The sequence below is a fragment of the Notamacropus eugenii genome, chromosome 6 (assembly GCF_028372415.1).
Source record: "Notamacropus eugenii isolate mMacEug1 chromosome 6, mMacEug1.pri_v2, whole genome shotgun sequence".
Taxonomy (NCBI): domain Eukaryota; kingdom Metazoa; phylum Chordata; class Mammalia; order Diprotodontia; family Macropodidae; genus Notamacropus; species Notamacropus eugenii.
This window is the reverse complement of record NC_092877.1, coordinates 47,325,656-47,344,931: the sequence shown is the minus strand read 5'-3', so window position 1 is coordinate 47,344,931 and position 19,276 is coordinate 47,325,656. Positions and strand designations below refer to the sequence as shown.

The window sequence follows — 19,276 nt, the reverse complement described above, 5'->3', positions numbered from 1 at the left end:
TGGGGATAATAGCACCTAACTTCTGGGGTTTTTGTGAGGCTCAAATAAGATAATATGTGTAAAAGTGCTTAGCATAGTACCTGACAAATAGTATGTGCTATAGAAATACTTTTTTCTTCCCTTCTCTTCCTTTTTCTGGAAAACAAATAGTGTTTTTTTTAACCTTATTTGTTTCCTTCATATGACAATATACTTAAAAGCCTAGGAGTGCCTGGCAGTTTCATAGACTGTGCAGCAGCTACAACTAATGTTTGATATCTCTTTGGAGATATAACTGGTCAGTTCCAGTTGGGTAACACAACTTCCTTCCTTCCTTCCTTCCTTCCTTCCTTCCTTCCTTCCTTCCTTCCTTCCTTCCTTCCTTCCTTCCTTCTTTCCTCCCTTCCTTCCTTCCTTCCTCCCTTCCTTCCTCCCTTCCTTCCTCCCTCCCTTCCTTCCTTTCATCCTTCCTTCTTTGCTTCCTTTTTTCCTTTCCTTCTTTTCCTCCCTCCTCCCTCCCTCCTCTCCCTCTGTTTACATAGGAAATCATACCCTTACCTGGGGATGCTCTGCCCAAAAGAATATAAACTTTGATTGTTATAACCTCGTGAGACATCTTGGAGTTTGTGAACTAGATTGCTTTTTTAATGACCATGTCTTAAACTCAAATCACTCTGGCTCTCATTGATTGGCCAACAGGAGGTCCCAACCCAAGCTTCATTTGATCATTGTTTGAGCTCTGATGTCTTAGAGTGATATAAATTACATTGGTTTCTGTTTTGTCCAGAAACCCAAAGGGTCTTCTCGTCCCAGATTGATTTTTGTTGTTGTTTTGACCAGGTAAAAGAGGCCATTCTTTAATGGGCCTTGCCTCAGTTAAACTGAGACCTGAGAAAGACCTTAGCTTAAAAAGGCCAAGGCCTCCCACTGCATCTGGGGCCATCTCCAGTCACCCTGATCTATATCTTGCCCCTGGACCCAGATGGCCCTGGAGGAAAGAGTGAGATTGGTGACTTTGCACAACCTTCCCTCACTTAAATCCAATTCACTTGCATTTCATGACATCAACTTCCTGATGTCATGGTCCTCTTTGAGAATGAAGGACAAACAACAAACAAAGGACCTGCTGTGAATTCCCCTGGGATTTGACATTTACTTTGAGAAGCACTACTCTGGACTAGTTCCCTATGTCTAACTTGTAATCAGGCTGAAGAGGATCTCCTTAGAAATCTTTTGCTAAGAACATTATTAATAAGGGAACTATGTTCCAGTTATCTAATTGAGGACTGCTTCCCTGTCATTGTCCTCTGAGAAAACCAGAAGAATGAAGTTTCTCCTTCCTGAGCTATGAATAACACTCTGGACTAGCACTGGTAGAATGCAGGGAGCCTAGACACCCAGAAACATGGCTTCTCTTTGGCCCCTTCCTACTTGTTCAGGCTTTGATGATATTGTAGAGAATCAAGAAGTCCAATGCTCCATCCTACCTCTAGGAGATTCTTTTCCTAGAATTGTTTCATGCAGATCTTTTTGAATACCTGAATGATAAACTAAATGACCATGGAGAATCACTTCTTTTCCTTTAATTCCACATTATATTCATGACTGTGTGTGGATATATAGGGAATCATGAGCCCTTTCACAGTATTTATTAGTGCTGTAGACTGGATGTGGTGTGAGATACAGGAATGAAGAGTTTGGACAATAATGCAGTAAACTTGGTGCTTTTCAGATTGTAATATTTTAATGCATTTTAATGGATTTTGAAGTGTTTTCTTAAGTATACCAAGGGGTACTTCTTAGAACCATTTAGCTTTCAGAAAGAGTGTGTATACAGTAGCTAAAGATGGACAAGAATGGAAGGTGGAAACAGGATACACAAAGAGAAAGATATTTGTAGAGATTTGTGAAAAATACAGTTACTTTTTCCATATAAACATAGCCATTGACGTCTATTGCAGAATCTTAAAGATTTCTAAGGGACCTTAGAAGTTACTGACTTGTACCTCAATCAAGAGTAACTTCTGCAACATTCTGAGAAATGATTACTCAGTCTTTGGACTTTTCTCGTGACGAAGAACTTTTCCTGAGGTAGCCGTTCCCATTTTTGGAGGACTCTAATTACTAAGTTCTTACTCTGTATTGAGTTTAAATATGCGTCCATGTAATAACATTTCCTGACTCCATGACTTTTCACCAGATAACCTCCATGTCTGTAATACACTCCTCATTTCTGCCTCCTGACTTCCTTGAAGTCTCAGCTAAAATCCCACTTTCAATGAAAAACTTCTCTTGACCCCCTTTAGTGCTAGTACCTTCCTTTTGAGATTATCTCTGGTTTATCCTGCATATATCTTGTTTGTAAATAGTTCTTTGCATCTGGTCTCTTCCATTAGCTTTATGAACTCTGAGAGTGGGGGCTGTTTTTGCCTTTCTTTGTATCTCAGCTTCTTGTCCTAGTGCCTGCCTCTTGATTCAGCTTATACCCATTGGTCCTAATTCTGCTATCTGGGGCTAAACAAAAAAAGTGCTCCCTTTTTCTCATGACAGTCACTTAAGGACATGAAGATAACTATCATTTTTCCCCAGATTTTTCTCATTTTTAGACTAAACCATCCCAGTTCTTTTGGTTGATCTTCCTGACTATGCATTATATTGGCTACCTTCCTCTGGACCTGATCCAGTTTGTCAGTATCACTCCTAATATGTGAGGTCCAGAACTAAGCACATCATTCTGTGGTCCCAGCAGGGTACTGTGCAGTAATGATCATTCCCTTTTTTTTAAGATAGTGTATTTTTTTCCATGTAGCCTAAGGTTACAGTGGGAGAATCATTTCTTTTCCAGTTGTCACACCAAGCTCTAACTCATATTGAGTTTTGTAGGCAAGAAAAATCTTAAATTAGAGGTCATCTATTTCAACTCATTACATCTGTTTTCTTCAGCATTTCTAACAAGTTGATGCTTCTGCCTTAGTGATAAGATGTGATCTACCACTATATGTCATTTTGTTCTTGGATAGCTTGAATTGTTAGAAAGTTATTCGTCATGTGGAATTGAATGTGCCTCCCTGGTAGCTTTTCTCTGTTGCTCCTAGTTCTTTATTAGAGCCAGGCAGGACAAGGTGAATCCTTCTTCCACTTAACAGTCTATCATTAATTTCAAAACTACAGTCCTACAAACCCTGCCACTCTCCACCCCTTGCCCCAAGACTTCATTTACAGGATAAACGTGACCCATTCCTTCAGTCAGTCCTTGGTTGGCTAGAGCTCCCATTTCCTTATCATCCTGGGGATACATATGCTTTTTGACCTGCTTGGAAATGCTTTTGCAAAGTTACAGTGTCCATAAGTATCATTTGGTAAAACAACTTCAGTTAACTAGTATAGTATGTGCTCCACACGTAGCAAATTTGGGATAAAAACACTTTTTTCTTCTTGTTTAGCACTATGTATGTATTTGGAGGTTTCAACAGCCTTCTGCTCAGCGATATCCTGATGTTTACAGCAGAAAGGTGTGAAGCGCATCAAAGTGAGGACGCTTGTGCAGCGGCAGGACCTGGCATCCGGTGTGTTTGGGATGGGAATTCATCTCAGTGTGTCCCTTGGGAGCTGGCAACTGAAGCACAAGAAGAGAAGACCAGAGCAGAATGCTTCTCAAAAAGAAGTATGTGCTGCTTCTTTGCTTAAAAAATGTAACTAGTTCTAGTTTTATTTCTTGGTGGTAGTGGTTGTTGGTGGTAGGTTTTTGGTTTGTTTTTGTTTTTTGCTTTTTGGCGAATTAACTTATGGAATATCTTTATAAGAGGTTTAGTTGTTTTAAAATTGTGAATCAATTTAGTATTAGTACATTTGTGTTATATACTGAGATGCCATATGATATTTGAAGTCTCCTTTAGGGCCCGGAAACTAAATTTAGGAACACCGTTGTTTAACAAAGTAACCTTTCCAAGGAATTTCCCTCTGGTCCTTGTATATTACTGAAGTGAGAGTAGCAGAAGTAGCCTGGGAAGATGCAAGTGATGTGTCTATGTCAAAGTTCCCAGAAGTTATTTTTAAGCTCTAGATGATGGAAACAGACAATGCCTTTGAATTATCATGGCTCTGAGAATATCGTAGATCACCACAGAGCCCCTAGTACTTGGTCCCAGTGAAGGCAGCGTTGCAAAGTGTCATGCCAACTTATCACTGGCTGGATGGTAAAGTCGTTGCCTTAAGCAAAAACCAAAAACCTCAGTAAAAGGATTTCTGATTATTAACATAGAGAGAAATAGAGTTAGTGAAGTTGAATCCAGAAGATAAGGAGAAATAGCACATAAAGTAAAAAACCTCATGAAATGAGAGGAGAACTTAAATTCTTATAGTTCCCACTTTGTGCCCCCAGACCACAACCTATTCCATATCAGAGCCACAGATTTCAAGGGTAAGTGTGTTAACTCCTGAGGAAAGAGGAATTTGAAAATAAGCTGGGACCAGTTTCCCCCTCATCCCTCTTATTTTTCCAAAGTTTACGGGCAGAGACTCAACCAAACTGACCCTTCTAGCTGTCAGATTGACAAGGCTAAGGACAGTCATCAGGCCCAGGTTTCAGAGGACTAAGTAGCAGCAAAAGGGGAGAAAGACTAAAGAGTGAGGACAGAAGCTGGAGACCAAGTGACTGAGAATGAAAAAGAAGGCATGAATAAATACCCAGTTCACAGGCAGATAACTGAGAGGATCATCAAAAAGAATGAGTAAAACCTCAAAGAACACCCAAATCACCATATGCTATTATTAGGATGATAAAGGAAAACGATTGAAATTTATGTGACTGGAACCTTCAGGACCACTGAAAGACAATGAAACCAATTCCCCAAAACTCTTATTTTTTGGCAAAAGGCCAGAAAAGAGAAAGAGAAATTTCAAAAGAGAAATAATACTTTTAGAAGAAGAAATTAGGAATAAATTTAGGAAAGGAATCAATATTTTCAATGCAGGATTAAAAAACATAGATGACAGAGTTGAAAAAAATTGAAGCATACTAGTGAATCTTTTCAAAGAAGTAGAATATGAGAGAAAGATATAAAAAAACTTGGAATGTTAAAATATGGATATTAAAAAAGCCAATTTTGCAAATACCTATGAGAAAGCCGTTCAGATGTAAAGGAAAGCTATCTGAATAACCCATGAATAATGACATGGTGTATTCCAAAAAGCAAAGGAGCTCAAGTTCCAAATATTACTACCACGCAGCACTGTGTCCATCTGATGTTATTTCCTTCATGACTTGATCTTTCTGAGATTGAGGCCTATCAGAAAATAGAGAGTAATCTATAAAGGAAATGACAAAGAAACAGTACATAAAAGGGAGCTCGGATCTGGTCCTTCAGGTTCTTTACCCTTATTAGGCATGCACACAATAAAGAAAGCATAGCTGAGGACATCGTCTCTGAGTCAGAAAATAAAATAAATAATAGGCTGTCATTGAAGAGAGATAGCAGAGAACAAAGTAAAGAAACACTTCTTGGAAAAGGAGATAGCTAAAAAATGTTACTTAAAATAAGAAATTGGAAAGGAAATGAATAGGAAAGATTTTTGGAGCTGCTTAACTGGATAGGGAAAGGGAAAGGCCAAAGACTGGGGAAAATAGGAAAAAATTAGGATAAATCAGATAAATGAGTATGGGGAAGGAAACCTTGTGGGCATAAACTAGCATTGAAATAGGATAAACAGAATTAATTGCAATAACAAAATGCTGAATTAATTTTTTTACTTTTTAATAAGTTTTTGTTGATATTTTCTGTTCAGAAGTACTGATTTAAAAGAAAAAAAGGATTAAAATAAAAGAATTAATGAACAACTCAAATTTGACAATCATAACTTTAAATGTGACTAGATTAAGCAACCCAGTAAAATGAAACAGATTTGAAGAATGAGTAAGAAATTGAAAGCCAGCATTCTTCTATATACAAGAAACACCTATAAAATATAAAGACCTTTTAAAAAAAAGGAAAATGAGAGGCTGGGGCAGATTTTAGTTTGTATCAAGATTAAGAAAAAAAGAGAAGTTATAATCTTGTTCTCTGATAATAAAAATCCACAGTGATTAAGCAAAAATTATAATGTATACATATTGGAACTGGGAACTACATTGTTCCTCGAAGGAACTATCTATTAAACATATACATCAAATGATATAGTATCTAATTCATGAAGGAAAGTTTAAATGAATTGCAAAAGGACAAATATTAACACTTCAGAAATTTGGAGTTATTTTGTAGTTAGAAAAACCCAACAGAAGGATAAATAAGAAAAGGACTCTATACATCTGAAAAAACTGTTGGAGAATTTAGATCTGAAGGATCTTTTGAATAAGAACATTAAACAATGTACTTTTCTCAGAATCACACGATACCTTTACAAAAATGGACCATGTACTAAAACACGGAGAAATTACAAATCCATTTTTTTAAAAGCATAAATACTAAATGTACGAGACTCCATCTCTAACACCTTCAGTTTCAGCCTTTCCTCCTTTGAACTCCTTTCACTCCATATTTTTTACTCAATCCAGACCCTGATGTCTGTTATCTCTCTAGATGCCCAGAACATTATTCTTCCTTCTTCACTGAGTCAGGTGGCTGACTCATAGTCTTTTTTTCCTCCTCATATCCTGCTCTCATACTAGAGGGTTTTAGTGTACATCTTGATGCTTCCTCAAATACCCTCACTTCCCAGTTCCTCAGTCTACTCAGTTCTGTGTCCTTTTTCTTCACTGCATCTCAGCTACACCCAGAAAGATGGTCACATTCTTGATCTTGCCATCACCCACAAGTATTTTACTTCTTTGTTTGCAAACCCCAATTTACTTTATATGATCGTGATCCTTAATCGTTCTGTTTCCCTTGGCCTTATAACCCCTCACTCAGCTTTTCATTCTTACCATGATCCATTCCTGTCATTCCCTTCTCTTTCTTGACTCCTTGATGAACAAAATCAGCTGTTCTTTATCTTCCACTCTCAAATCCCTTCCCTGCCTTGTCTTAACACAGATTGTGTCTTGTCAAAGCCCCAACCCTGGATTACACCTCACATCCGAATTCCTATTTTCCTATTCATATGCTACTTAACAAAATTGGAGAAAATTATGAAACTACATTGATTAGGTCCGCTGCAAATATATATCAATCTCAACTGGGTACTCACTCCAATGAAGCAAAGATTCTATTCCTCCCTCATTGGTTTGTCATTCTACTCCTCAAAGTATCTGGTATCTGTTCCCATAAATTCTCGTCTCTCCTTAAGCTTAGCACAGGATACCCTTACCTCACCTTCTTAGTTAATGATCTTGCCTCCCACTTCACTGAAAAAATTGAGACCATTCATTGAGAGCTCCCTATTTTCCCCTCTTCTTCATCTTATAAATCATTCAAACATCTTATCTCACCATCTACTCCTTCATTCCACTCTCTTTTTAAAAATTTTATTCAATATTATTTTCATTTCCAAATTCTCTCTCTCTGCACACCTCCACCCCCCTCCATGCAAAATGTATTTCCATATTAGCCATGTTTCAAGAAAAAAATAAGCAAACAACAAGAAAAAAAAGAAATATGCTTCAGTTTTCACTCAGAGTCCATCAGTTCTCTATCTGGAGGTGGATAATATTTTTATCATACATTCTTCCTTGGTTCTTACAGCACAGTAGTATTCAACCACATTCATATACCCAAACTTGTTCAGTGATTCCCCAATTGATGGGCATCCCCTCAGTTTTTAATTTTTTGCCACCACAAAAAGAGCTACTATAAACATTTTTTTACATATGGATCATTTGTTGGGTCAGAGGTGTGTATACATTTTATTGCTTTTGGGGCATAGTTCCAAATTGCATTCATAGTGGTTGCACTAGTTCACATTTCCACCAACAGTGCCTTAGTGTACCCATTTTGCCACATGTCCTCCAGCACTTATTTTCTTTCCTTTTTTTAATTTAATTTATTTATTTTTAGTTTCCTATGTTCACTTCCATAAGTTTTAAATTTCTCCCTCTTCCCCAAGGTGGCTTGCAGTCTGATATAGACTTCACCTATACATTCCTGTTAAACATATTTTCACATTAGTCATGTTGTATAGAAAAATTAGAATGAATGGGAGGAAACATGAGAATGAAACAAAACAAAACAAAAATAGAAAATAGTCTGCTTCACTCTGCATTCAGATTGAAGAGTTCTTTTCACTGGAGGTGGATGGCATTTTCCATCATGAGATGTTGGCTTTCGAAAGGAAATTGTTTTAGGTCCTTGCATTGCTGAGAAGAGCTAAGTCTGTAAAAGTCAGTCATCCACACACTGTGGGTATTACTGCGTACAGTTTTCTCCTGGTTCTGTTCACTTCACTCAGCATTAGTTCATATAGGTCTTTCTGAAGTCTGCCTGTTCGTCATTTCTTATAGCTCAACAGTATTCCATTACGTTCATATACCACAACTTGTTCAAGCCATTCCCCAATTGATGGTCATCCCCTCAATTTTCAGTTCTTGGCCACCACAAAAAGAGCTGTTATAAACATTTTTGTATACGTGGGTGCTTTTCCCATTTTTATGATCTCTTTGGGATGTAGCCCTAGAAATGGTATTGCTGGCTCAGAGGGTATGCACATTTTTTATAGCCCTTTGGACGTAGTTCCAGATTCTTCAGAATGGTTGGATCAGTTCATAAGTCCACCAACAATGAATTAGTGTTCCGATTTTCCCACATCTTCTCCAACATTTATCATTTTCCTGTTCTGTCATGTTAGCCAATCTGATAAGTGTGATGTGGTACCTCAGAGTTGTCTTGATTTGCATTTCTCTAATCAATAGTGATTTAGAGCATTTTTTTCACTTGACATTTTTTTCACTTTAGTTTCTTCCTTTGAAAACTGCCTGTTCATATCCTTTGACCATTTATCAATTGGGGAATGACTTGTATTCTTAAAAATTTAACTCAGTTCTCTATATATTTTAGAAATGAAGCCTTTATCAGAGACACTGGTTGTAAAAATTCTTTCCCAGTTTTCTGCTTCCCTGCTAATGTTTTCTTTTTTTCTTATCTTGACTAATCTGATGGTTGTAAGGTGGTACCTCAGAATTGTTTTAATTTGAATTTCTCTTATTAGTAATTCAGAACATTTTTTGCATATGATTTTTGGTAACTTTGATTTCTTCCTCTTTTTGTATCCCTTGGCCATTTATCAGTTGGGCCCTTTCCCTCCATTCTCCAGCAAAGAGGTTGTCTTTCTCCTTTCGAAAGCCAACATCTGTTTATGCATCATTGATCCCTTCCTTTCCCAATTGCCTTGGCAAATTGATCCCACTATTTTCTCCACTCTTTCTGTCTTATCTTCATATCATGGCTCTTTTCCTTTTTCCTACAAACATGTTCATGTCTCTGTGTCTTTTAAAAAAACATTGTTTGATGTTATCATCTTAACAAGTCATTATGCTTTGTTTTTCTCCCCTTTTGTAGCTAAACATAGTTCCTACTATGTGCAGAGCATCCTCCTAAGTGTTTATGGAATTACTGTAAATGAAGACCATTTGTGTTCTACTGGGGACAAATCACACAAACCCATAGATAAAAGAAATCTTTCAGAGGCAAATATAAAACCAGACTCTCTTGTTATCCTTTTTAGATATCTATAGCCATTGAGTAATTGCTCTGTGAATATAGATGAACAAAATCAAGTGAATTAGCCACTTACCACTGAAGTAAAGGGGTAAAGTTACAAAGATTGTCTGAGATAAAGATGCGAACTGTTTAAACTAAAAGTAGAAATTTTCTAGTTCATAATGTAGAGGATATAGAGAATAACATTCGGTTTGTTGGAGTGGAGGGAAAATTCCAAATTTGTAAGGTGAAGTTTCTTGAAACAAATTCACTTTTGTGTGAATTATAGAATGAAGCTTTTGATCTCCTCTGGTGACTTTATGTCAGGAGGACAAACTATCTCCAGTTAAATACATTTCTTTTCTTAACAGCTGCTGATCCTGACAAGTGCGATCAGCACACAGACTGTTACAGCTGCACAGCCAACACGAATGACTGTCAGTGGTGTAATGATCACTGTGTCTCCATGAGCAGCAACTGTACGGAAGGCCAGGTAAGAAATTCCTAACCCCTTGTTTGCAGTGATAGGATCTTCAGGGTTGTTGTACAGCAGCAAAGGTATCCTTAGGGTCACAGTTTTCACTCTTGTCTACCTGCTGTGATGCTGGTAAAGCTGTGGTCAAAGCTCCTGAGTTATTTTTAAATATTTTTAAATGTGTAAGACACCAATATGTATTTTTGAATTCTCCAGGTTTCTTTTTTTGGAAAGTATTTTTGTCTCTCATCCATGTTAGCTGCTGGGGCTTAGTTACAGTGACTGCTTTGGAGGCAGGAACGTGGATTTGAGTCTTATCTTTTGTACTCTTTGCTACGTGATTGTGGGCAAGTCATTCCCCCTTCTCTTTCTCTTTTTTTCTTCTGTGAAAAGGAATGATAACATTTGTATTATATGTAGCATCTTAAAAGAAGAGAGAGACTCCATGAAGCATGTAAAAGAAAGGAGTGCATTCCAGGAATGGCAACTGGATTTGGATATGGCAGATAGTGTATTGTGTGTGAGGGAAAGAAGGAAAGCCAGATTGGCAAGATCACAGAACAAGGGAGGGGGAGATGAGACTGAAAATAGAGGCTCTTTTAGCAGCAGAAGAAGAGGACCTGCCACCTTTATCGAGATGGTCTGACACTTATTATATTGCTATGATGTTTGGTGGTTGTTACTGAAAAATCAAAATTTTTTTTATAAAGCAGTAATTGTTAAAATAGGATGTATTTCATAGAACCATACCTTTTAGACTTATAAGGGACCTTAGAGAGCATCCTGTTTAAGCCTCTCCTTTTCTAGATGAGGAAACTGATTCTCAGGGAGGTTACTTGATTTGTTTAAGTACACACAAGTTAATGAGTTAATGACAGTGCCAAGACTCTTGATTTTTGTCACAATAGTCTTTTTGCTATGACTTATGCCTGTCCATTTCTTGATTCTTTCATTATTTATTCCTCCTGACTCATCTTCTCCCTCTATCCTGTCCCCACCCATTTCTCTGGGCTATAATTTTCTGCAGAATTATACCTGATCATTAAATTTGTGAGCAGACATGCTAGGAAAATGCTTAAACTTGACTTGTATTTTAGGTTTCTATTTCCAAATATGAAAACTGTCCAAATAATCCAATGTATTATTGTAACAAGAAGACAAGTTGTAAGAGCTGTGCCATGGACCAGAACTGCCAGTGGGAACCCAGGAATCAGGAGTGTGTTGCTTTGCCTGGTAAGTGTGGATAGAAATAGCTAGCTACCTCTGAATCTGTTGACTTAATCCTCGTACTTGTCCCACAGATTTTACGTTGAACTGTAGGGGAGGAAAGAATTGATTACTGTATTTCTTAATAAAATGATGTGAGGCTGCTGTCTTTGGAAAGAATTATGGCATCGCTTATTCTAATTCCCACAATCTGCATTACCTGTTAAATGGCATGTACGGCCCAATGATGCTAGGAAGGAGGTGCACTCTTCTTAATCTGTGAAAAAAGCAACACTTTGCACTCTACCTTTCACCTCTATTGACTAGTAAGAAATAGAGATGATTGATACTAGCAGTTAGTCTCTTCAGTATTTTTTCTCTTAGGTTTACACCAGATTGGAGTTTGAATGGCCAAAGGTTTCTCCGATGGAGAGAAGTGATAGCAGGGAAAATAAAATGTTGTCAGCCATGGTCCTCAGGCTTATTTCTATACAGGAGACCTAAAAGTGACTAGATAAATTTTAGGAGTCCTATGAATTTGGTATATTATCTAGTTTCTTCGGACGTCCTGTTTACTCAAAACTCTAAGCTGTTCTGCCTCTGTAATTGAGCAAATCCCCCCAAAATTTTCGGGAAAGAGATTTTTGTAGCTAATCGTCATACCTCAAGTTACTCTAGAGACAGAGGACTAGATGGATAAATTTGGTCCCCACTATACTTCTGATCTGAGTTCTAACATGTAGCTTAGTTTTGTTTGTTTGTTTTTGAGGCAGTTGTGGTTAAGTGACTTGCCCAGGGTCACATGACTAGTGAATGTCTGAAGCTGAATTTGAACTCAGGTGCTCCTGACTCCAGGGCCAGTGCTCTATGCACTGCTCCATCTAGCCGCTCCTAACTTGTTGAATATACTTTGGACTTACCATCCTCGCCTTCCCTTGTCTCTGTGTAACTTTCTGTTTCTCACGAAAACCTCTGCCAAGCTGGATTGTTGGTATTATTTGAGAGACACGTTCCTCTTAGTAACAATTCCAGTTCTTCCGAGGTCATTTAGCCTGCTTGGTTCATCTCCTTTCCCCCTCACCCAACAGAGAAATACCTTTTGTTCAATGCCTTCTGGAAGCTCAAAAGGATTAGAAGTAGTGAACTACTAAATTTCAAGAATTATATTGCACAGCCAGTTCTCTGCAGTCCTTCAAACGGGACTCTTACAACTCGTAGGCAACCTCAACAGAATAAACCAAAAGTTCTCAGATTTGGGGGGTGTTTGTTGCCTTCTCTTATTCCTGTCTCAAGGGCAGCATGGTTCTCTATAGGATGAAGCTGGGCTTGCTCCTGAAAGCTGGAGCTGAGCAATCACAGTTTGGCAGTGGTTTACAATATTGTATTTTTTTCTCTTTTTATTTTTAAAATTTTATTGTCCTCCCCCACTACTCCTCTCCCTCTGAAAAAACATTACTTGATGTTTTCCAAAATTGTCCCTGAAAATACATGAATTTTGCCTGCTTTTGTAAAACTTTTTTCCCTTTTCCTTTTTTAACACAAGAAAATATCTGTGGTGCTGGCTGGCATTTGGTTGGAAATTCATGTTTAAGAATTACGACCACAAGAGACAATTATGACAACGCCAAATTGTCCTGCAGGGGCATGAATGCCTTCCTGGCTTCTCTCACCACCCAGAAGAAGGTGGAGTTCGTTCTTAAACAGTTGCGCTTAATGCAATCAGCACAATCTCTGGTGAGTCTTGGGACACCCACTGCATGTATTGTTCTGGGGTATGCTAGATGGCACTCTGCTACACAAGGGTCTTAGGAGGAGAATTGGAGTGTTTCACTGAAGTTTTTAAAGCTGTACAGTAGGCTGAAATTTAAGTCACGTTTTAATTTGATTCTTTCCTCCATGCGGTGCTTCTTTTAAGGTGTTCTGATCAAAGGCCGTAAAAACGGCGACTTTGTTTATCTTGTAAAATGCTTAAAGCTGGGAAATCGTTAAAATACATCGCGCATTCTACAAGAATCAGGCTGTATTAACATCTTCTTTTGGTGGCACATGATGATTTTTATATGCTTTCTTCCTAGGCTTTCCTGGTTGGGATGACTGGCTAATTCCTAACCTGTTGTATTGAGCTAATCTAGAGCTCTTCAAATTAAAAACTCTCTGAGACTACTATAGTGGTAGCAGTGCTGCTATTGAGACAAAATTCAGCAGGTTCAGAAGTTCCTTCTTGGGTAATTTGCATTACCTGGGGCAGAGAAAGCCATATGCTACAAAGTATCCCAGAAAGGCTCCATCCTATTCTCCCTTACTTATCCTATCCCCCCAAATTCAATTGGCGAGCACTCTTAAATTCCATGTCAAAGCTTCATCCCATTCAATTAAAACTCTGATACAGTGATAGTTCAGTTAACCAGTTTTCTAGGAATAAACCTCCTTTTAACAAGATCAGACTGTATAGCTTGCTTTTTGTCATTGTGTGGCAGTCGCCATGGTGATTGAGAAGAGAGCTGTGATGCTATCCTCTTAAAAGTGTACCAGGTTCTTGGTCTGGCTGAGCAGAGGACTGTCATAGTCAGTCACCTCACACAACCTAGTTACTAGAGTAGGGGAAGTGCTACTCTGACTGCATAGAACTTTTCTAGGAAGGGAACGAGTATCTCACTACAACAAAGAAAAGGTATTCACACACTGAAATATATCCCAGTGCCTCATATTTCTTCTTTTGGCAACGACATTTCTAACAATAAAAATCCATCCCTTTGGTAACTTATCCTTTTTGATAGGAGTAGTCCTTCTATGCCTGTAAAATTTCAAATTCCCTCAGAGAGATTTTTAGTGTAACTGAAGTGCCTGAGAGGAATTTTGAGGAGGGAGGGATGGAAGCAAGCAAGAGTGAGGACACTGGTTACTGGCAAGGGAAGGGGACAGACAATCTGTAGGCAAAATTGGCCAGATCTCAATTTCTCCTATATTGACCCTGACCCTAGTTATAACAAAGGCATTTTTGGAGGTACAACAATTCTTTTATTTCCTTAAGGAATGTTCCAATGCCAAGAGCAGCATTTTAATAAATAGTGTGCTTTAAATCTCATTTTTTCTGAGTTCTTCAGAGTCAAAGTTTAAGCTTTCTTGAAATGGACTTTTATCAAGAAAGTAAAAAACATAAAAGCATGAAAATGGATGATTTGTCAGTGTTTCCTGTTCCTAACTTAACTAAAACCTAGAAATAGGTTTGGCCAAATCTTTACCTTACTAGGATCTTGATCTTTAAGTCTTTTTCTCTTCTTTAACTCTAAAAGTCCCTTTCTTTCATCATTGAACGTTACCCACCCTTACAGCCCTCTTTGCTTCCTCTTCCCTACTTTTGTCTTTTTTCCCATTGGAGAGGCTAGGAGCTCCAGCCTGGTTTCTCAACCAGGTAGAGCAGTATACTCTTGGTTTATGGCCTAGAACCTTTGAAAAGAAAAGCTATTATATTTCAATAGCTATACATTTATTTTATCAGTGACAGGAAAGATGAGTGACACCAGAGATGTGCAGAAACCATTCACAATTTTCTCACCTACAGAATAAAGGGATTAGACTAGTCTTCTTCATCTTAAGATCTCACATTCTATCCACATGTACACATGGAGGTCTTTGCAATAACTGGTTGTCTTTAAGGAATTCCATCCTTTTTAAAAATCCAGTCTTAACAGTTGTCTTTAAGGAATTCCATCCTTTTTAAAAATCCAGTCTTAACAGCCCTTTTCATTTTTCATATTATTTCACTGTCAATATTTCACTATTTTTCTGATGCTAATTCTAAACTTTGGAGTTGTTTTAAACTAATTGAGATTGTGATGCATGAAAAGTCCAAGAGACTTTACTTAATTAATAGTCAGTTTATTGATTAAGCTAGCTGGTGATCAGTAAATTGATGATCAGTGATTCCCATTGGTAACCAAAGACAAAACCATGGTGATTACCAAATGCTTAAATACCTTTGGAAGAGCAAGTGCTCTTGACAGGTGAAAATCACCTTGATTGGTGAACACTTAATGAGGGAGTAGACTTTCAAATGAGGAAGTTGCTGAAAGCCTTCATCTCCTCCTGCTGAGAACATGGGATGATCATGAGACTCAGCCACCTCTTAACAATGTGGACAAAGTAATCCATCTCTACCCAGACCACTCAGGTTGATTTTCTCCTTCATGAGCCAGGTTACCCTAATCCCCAATGGAGGCGAGCAATAATGTGGGCTTATTTCCTAAGGAAAAGAATACACTCTAAATAGAAATAAGCTATATTGCCCAAAATTGAGAGCTTATTTCCAGAGAATTTGAGCATCAATGTCCTTCAACAACTAACTGACTAGCCTACCGAGTCTGGTCCCTGAATGAGGAAGTAAATAGGAAAAAATAGACTTATTCCTAATTAAATAATTGGCTATCAGTATAATAGAAAAATAATCACTCCTCTCAAGATAGTTAGCCTACTAATTCTTTCTCCCTACAATCGCTTAGTTTTACCTTTTCTTTCAGTTTCATTATCTACCTTTTTACTTCAAGCCCTTCTTATCATATTCCTAGATTGCTCTAATATCTCCTAGTAAAACGGTTTAGAGATGCTGGGAACCCCAAAATATCAGAGTACAAGGCAGTGTCACCTGAAACAAATTCATGCACTCAAACCATCTTCCAGGCAAGTGGCAAAGCTTATTGTGATACCTATAGAAGTAGGTAAAGTTTCTTAGGGAAATTATAAGCTAATGAGGATAATATTAATGCTTCTCTGCAAAAAGGGACAGGGAAAGGAATGTATAAGAAAATCCTCAGAGTTAACAGAGATATCTCTGTGGATACCAGATATTGGGGGAAAAGGGACAAGAAAGTTGATAACTTTTGCCTGAGGAATTATAGTAGGGTTTGGTCTGGATGTGCCTGCAACAAGAAAAGAATTCCGCACAGGGGCCCACTGAGATAATGGGTTGCTTCCAGAGATATAGTCTTTGCCTTTTGGGGTTCAAGTCTCATCACACCCCATCACTAGGAGAGTTTGAAGATGAGAGTCTTGCCCTGGGCTTATTGTTTCCTTTCATAGACTCAGAGTTGTAAGGGCACAGTGAAGTCATAGTAATATAGGATTTTAGAAGTGGAAGTGACTTTAGAGATCATCTATTGTAGAAGTCTTTAAACTAGAATCTGTGAAATAAAAAAAATGTCAACTGTATTTTGATATCTTTAGTTTCCTTTGTAGTCCTGTGTATTTCATTTTATGCATTAAAATATTTGGAAGAGTATACAGGCTTAACCAGACTGCCAGATGGGTCTGTGACAAAAAAAAGTTAGTGCCTGATCTGTCTTAATCTTCTCAATTCTCAGATGTAGAAACTTAGGCCCGTAGATAGAAACTGATCTAGTAAATGGCAGTAACTGGTTTGGAGTCCATGTGTTAACTACATCCCATGGTCTTTCCGCTACACCAAGTCTGACTTCCTGACTAATGGATGAATTCTTATTGCCAGTGACTGATTAATATTCTTAAAATATTGTTTTCACTATATCTGTTCCCTGCGTAAAAAATACAATGACTTGTTTTTATTTATCAGGTCACATCTGAATTACATGCACAGTCTGCTGTTAACTGACTGTGCTGCATCCATTCTATATCATCTCTCAGTAGTATGCCTTTGCTGTCTAATCATTCCATTCTCTGCACATACCTCTTTGTGCTCTCTTCCATGTCTTTACTTACCTTGTTGCTTTCACTTGGCAAGAGCTCCCACTTCTCCACCACTTCCCTCCTGTTTTTTATTCACATTTCATTGCAATACTTACTTTCTATGCTGTCTTTCCTCATGAAGTAGAGAAATAATATTATTTTACTTTTTATTTCCTTAGCTCTTATATCTACACTTCACTTTATGTTATCATGTACATGGTATATGTCATCTTCAAATTATTTTCTAGCTAGTAAACATACTGTTATTGTCAGTCTTAATTTTCACTCCTTGAGGGTATGAATTGGACATTGTACTTTGTGAGGGTTAATTCAGAGGAGAGAGGTAGTGCTATGGAATCAGTAGTTATTTTAAAATTGCTTGTTGGGTGAGTGGATTATCTGAATTTGTTTCCTCTCAGCTATGACCTCTCTTTCCTCTTTTACCCTCCCCCCCTTGCCGAGAAGGCAGGAATTTGGGAATATAAAGTCCCCAGTTATAACCTTGTTATTATACATCCTCTATAGAGAATTTAGCAAGTTACATTTTTTCCCCTGCTGATCCTTGTTTTTGTCTTCTGTAAAATAGAGCACAAAAGCCCTGCTGACTTTTTCGCATTTCTGGCTAAATCTGTCTGCCTTTGTCATGGTGTATTATGTACTTGATTGTTGAGAGTGTCTGTTGTGGGTAATAGAATTTGGGATCTGATTAGCAACCTCCCCTATGCAGAGATCAGATGGAATAATCGTTGTGTCTGTTTTATCTATAGTCCAAAACAACCTTGACCCCATGGGTAGGGCTCCGGAAGATCAATGTGTCCTATTGGTGCTGGGAAGACATGTCCCCTTTTACAAATAGCTTACTTCAGTGGCTGCCATCAGAACCAAGTGATGCTGGATTCTGCGGAATCTTGTCAGAGCCTAATGTCAGGGGCTTGAAGGCTGCAATCTGTATCAATCCACTTAATGGAAGTATCTGTGAAAGACCTGGTAAGTATGCAGTTGATTAATCCCTCCCTTCTCCCTTTCTTCTTTCGAATTATTAAGATACCCACTCTGTGGCGGGCTTTGTACTAGGCCCTATAGCTACAGGGAAAAATAAGACCCCATATTTTTCCTTCAAGTGTTTTTTGTCCTACTGGGAGTGTGTATATGTGTGTGTAGGTATGTATGTGTAGGTATGTGTACGTTTATCCGTATGTGTACGTTTATACATATGTGTACATGTATGCATATCTACACATATACATATGTATATATGCACGCATATGTGTATGCATGTGTGTATGAATGCAGGCCCCATGTATATATGTATATGTGTATATTAAATAACATTGGATATCTACTAACCTGTTGCCCCAAAAATTGTATTAGATTTTGGGGATGGAGGGTATATGTAAATCCTTTCTTTGCCCCTCACTATCTGCGTAACCATGCTCAATTCCCTTAACTTTTCTCATGAAGGGACTGGTCTAGATGACCCTTGCTTTCTATCCAGCTTGACATCTATGATACTTTCATTGTGCTGTTTGCAATGCACTGTGCTCAGTACTGAGATAGATCTAAAGTTTGGAATAAGCATGAACTTTCTCCTGTCCTGAAACTTACAGTCTGACAGAGAAAAAGGGAGGGGTGTGCATGTGTGTGTATGTGTGTGTGCACATGCATGTGCACGTGTATGTGTGTGTGTGTATTCACAGATACACACTTCCTCATTAACTTTGTATTCAGATGCCTTATGGCATGGGTATCACTTCATTTCTTATTATACCAATTAACCAACTCATCAGTAAGTATTTACTAAGGGCCTGCTTAGTGCCAAGCACTGTGCTAAGCCCTGGTGAGACCAAGGTAAGTGTAACCTCTTGAGGAGATTAGATTTTAGCTATGATAGAATGTAAGCATATAGAAAATAGATTTCTAGTGAGTGTAGGGTATTCTGGGGGAAAAGGCACCAGGGATTTTAAGAGACAGTGAGGGGAGAAGGCAGAGCATTTTAGGCAAAGAAGACAGTAAGTGCAAAGGCACAGAAATGAAAGGGGCAGGGGCTCTGTGTGAGAAACAACTGCAGGTCAGCTTGGCTAGACTGTAGTGTGTGTGAAGGGGAGTGACATATAATGAGCCCAGGTGTAAAAGGCTTTAAGAGACAAGCAGAGGACATTATAAGTGATCTTAGAGGTAGCATGGTGCCATCAGAGTTCGCTGAGTAGTATGGTGGCAAAAGCAGACCTGTACTTTAGAAAAATCACTTAGGCAACTATGTGGATCATGGTTTGGAGTGAAGTGAGAACTGAGG

General features: G+C 38.2%; 1 protein-coding gene across 3 annotated transcripts in view; it reads left to right on the top strand.

The window, feature by feature from the left end:
• ATRN (attractin) overlaps positions 1–19,276 on the top strand; it is a 244,387-nt gene that overhangs the window by 92,100 nt on the left and 133,011 nt on the right. For all 3 annotated transcript variants that reach the window (XM_072619903.1, XM_072619904.1, XM_072619905.1), the window contains exons 12-16: positions 3,423–3,643; positions 9,977–10,098; positions 11,178–11,313; positions 12,830–13,020; positions 17,751–17,970. In XM_072619903.1, the coding sequence (XP_072476004.1) occupies positions 3,423–3,643; positions 9,977–10,098; positions 11,178–11,313; positions 12,830–13,020; positions 17,751–17,970 (890 nt within the window). The remainder of the gene's footprint in view (positions 1–3,422; positions 3,644–9,976; positions 10,099–11,177; positions 11,314–12,829; positions 13,021–17,750; positions 17,971–19,276) is intronic.